The following is a 1,734-nucleotide window of genomic DNA, read 5'->3' on the forward strand; positions in this document are numbered from 1 at the left end:
CTGGTCTTGTCTAGACGTGGTCTTGGAGGGCTGAGAAGCATGGTAACCAGAGCTCCAGACATCGCGAGAGTGCGTCTTATCAGAGATACTGAAGAGTATCTCATGATCGATAGTCAATCTATGGTCAAACACAATTCCCTTGGTTTCCCCTCAAAGTTTGAAGACCATCAATCGACACCCGGACTTCAATCAACTCATGTTTCCTTATGTCAACCAGGCTTAAAGGGGTCCTTATCACCAGAGTACTAGCATGTTCTACTGTATGTTTAACTGGCTCCCAAGGGCCCTCAAGACCAGAGTACTAGTATGTTATACTGGCTCCCAAGGGCCCTCATAACCAGAGTACTAATATGTTATACTGGCTCACAGGGGCCCTCAACACCAGAGTACTAGTATGTTTAACTGGCTCCCAAGGGCCCTCAAGACCAGAGTACTAGTATGTTTAACTGGCTCCCAAGGGCCCTCAAGACCAGAGTACTAGTATGTTTAACTGGCTCCCAAGGGCCCTCAAGACCAGAGTACTAGTATGTTTAACTGGCTCCCAAGGGCCCTCAAGACCAGAGTACTAGTATGTTTAACTGGCTCCCAAGGGCCCTCAAGACCAGAGTACTAGTATGTTTAACTGGCTCCCAAGGGCCCTCAAGACCAGAGTACTAGTATGTTTAACTGGCTCCCAAGGGCCCTCAAGACCAGAGTACTAGTATGTTTAACTGGCTCCCAAGGGCCCTCAAGACCAGAGTACTAGTATGTTTAACTGGCTCCCAAGGGCCCTCATAACCAGAGTACAGTATGTTATACTGGCTCACAGGGGCCCTCAAGACCAGAGTACTAGTATGTTTAACTGGCTCCCAAGGGCCCTCAAGACCAGAGTACTAGTATGTTTAACTGGCTCCCAAGGGCCCTCAAGACCAGAGTACTAGTATGTTTAACTGGCTCCCAAGGGCCCTCATAACCAGAGTACAGTATGTTATACTGGCTCACAGGGGCCCTCAAGACCAGAGTACTAGTATGTTTAACTAGTTCCCAGGGGGGCTTATCACCAGGGTACCAGTATGTTGAACAGAGCCTTGCTCCTAGGGGGGCGTCTGACCAGAACTGACAATGTGTTTATGAATGTGAGAGCCCACTTAGCATTCCATTTATTTCTCAGCATTCAGCTGCCAGTAAAATTCCACTCAATGTGTAAACAAACCATCAATAGACTTGGTGTGTGCTTGTCTTTATGTGTGTGTGTGTGTGTGTGTGTGTGTGTGTGTGTGTGTGTGTGTGTGTGTGTGTGTGTGTGTGTGTGTGTGTGTGTGTGTGTGTGTGTGTGTGTGTGTGTGTGCGTGCGTGCGTGCGTTTGTGTGCGTGCGTGCGTGCGTGCGTGCGTGCGTGCGTGCGTGCGTGCGTGCGTGCGTGCGTGCTTGTGTGCGTGCGTGTGTGTGTGTGTGTGTAAGTAAGAGGTTAAAAGTAACAGAGCTCTTGACCTCTACAAAACTATAAGGATAGAGGTGAGTCTATGTGTGTTTCTGAACTTAAACATGAAACACATTTGTTAACACACACACACACACACACACACACACACACACACACACACACACACACACACACACACACACATCATTAGATCGCCTCAGCACTTCAATGAAGGCTAGCTGTGTGCTAGCTGTGCTAATGGTGATGCGTAGGTAACGGGTTGATTTGAAGGACACCGATAAGATGCAATATATTTAAAGACTTCATGTGGAC

General features: G+C 48.0%; 1 protein-coding gene across 1 annotated transcript in view; it reads left to right on the top strand.

Moving 5' to 3' along the window:
* Positions 1 to 39: 39 nt before the first annotated feature.
* Positions 40 to 1,734, top strand: part of exoc3l2b (exocyst complex component 3-like 2b) — a 7,802-nt gene continuing 6,107 nt past the window's right edge. Inside the window, exon 1 of the mRNA XM_056610374.1 lies at positions 40 to 69. Within this exon, the coding sequence (XP_056466349.1) occupies positions 40 to 69 (30 nt within the window). The remainder of the gene's footprint in view (positions 70 to 1,734) is intronic.

Source organism: Gadus chalcogrammus, chromosome 16, assembly GCF_026213295.1.
Source record: "Gadus chalcogrammus isolate NIFS_2021 chromosome 16, NIFS_Gcha_1.0, whole genome shotgun sequence".
In the NCBI taxonomy this organism is placed as follows: domain Eukaryota; kingdom Metazoa; phylum Chordata; class Actinopteri; order Gadiformes; family Gadidae; genus Gadus; species Gadus chalcogrammus.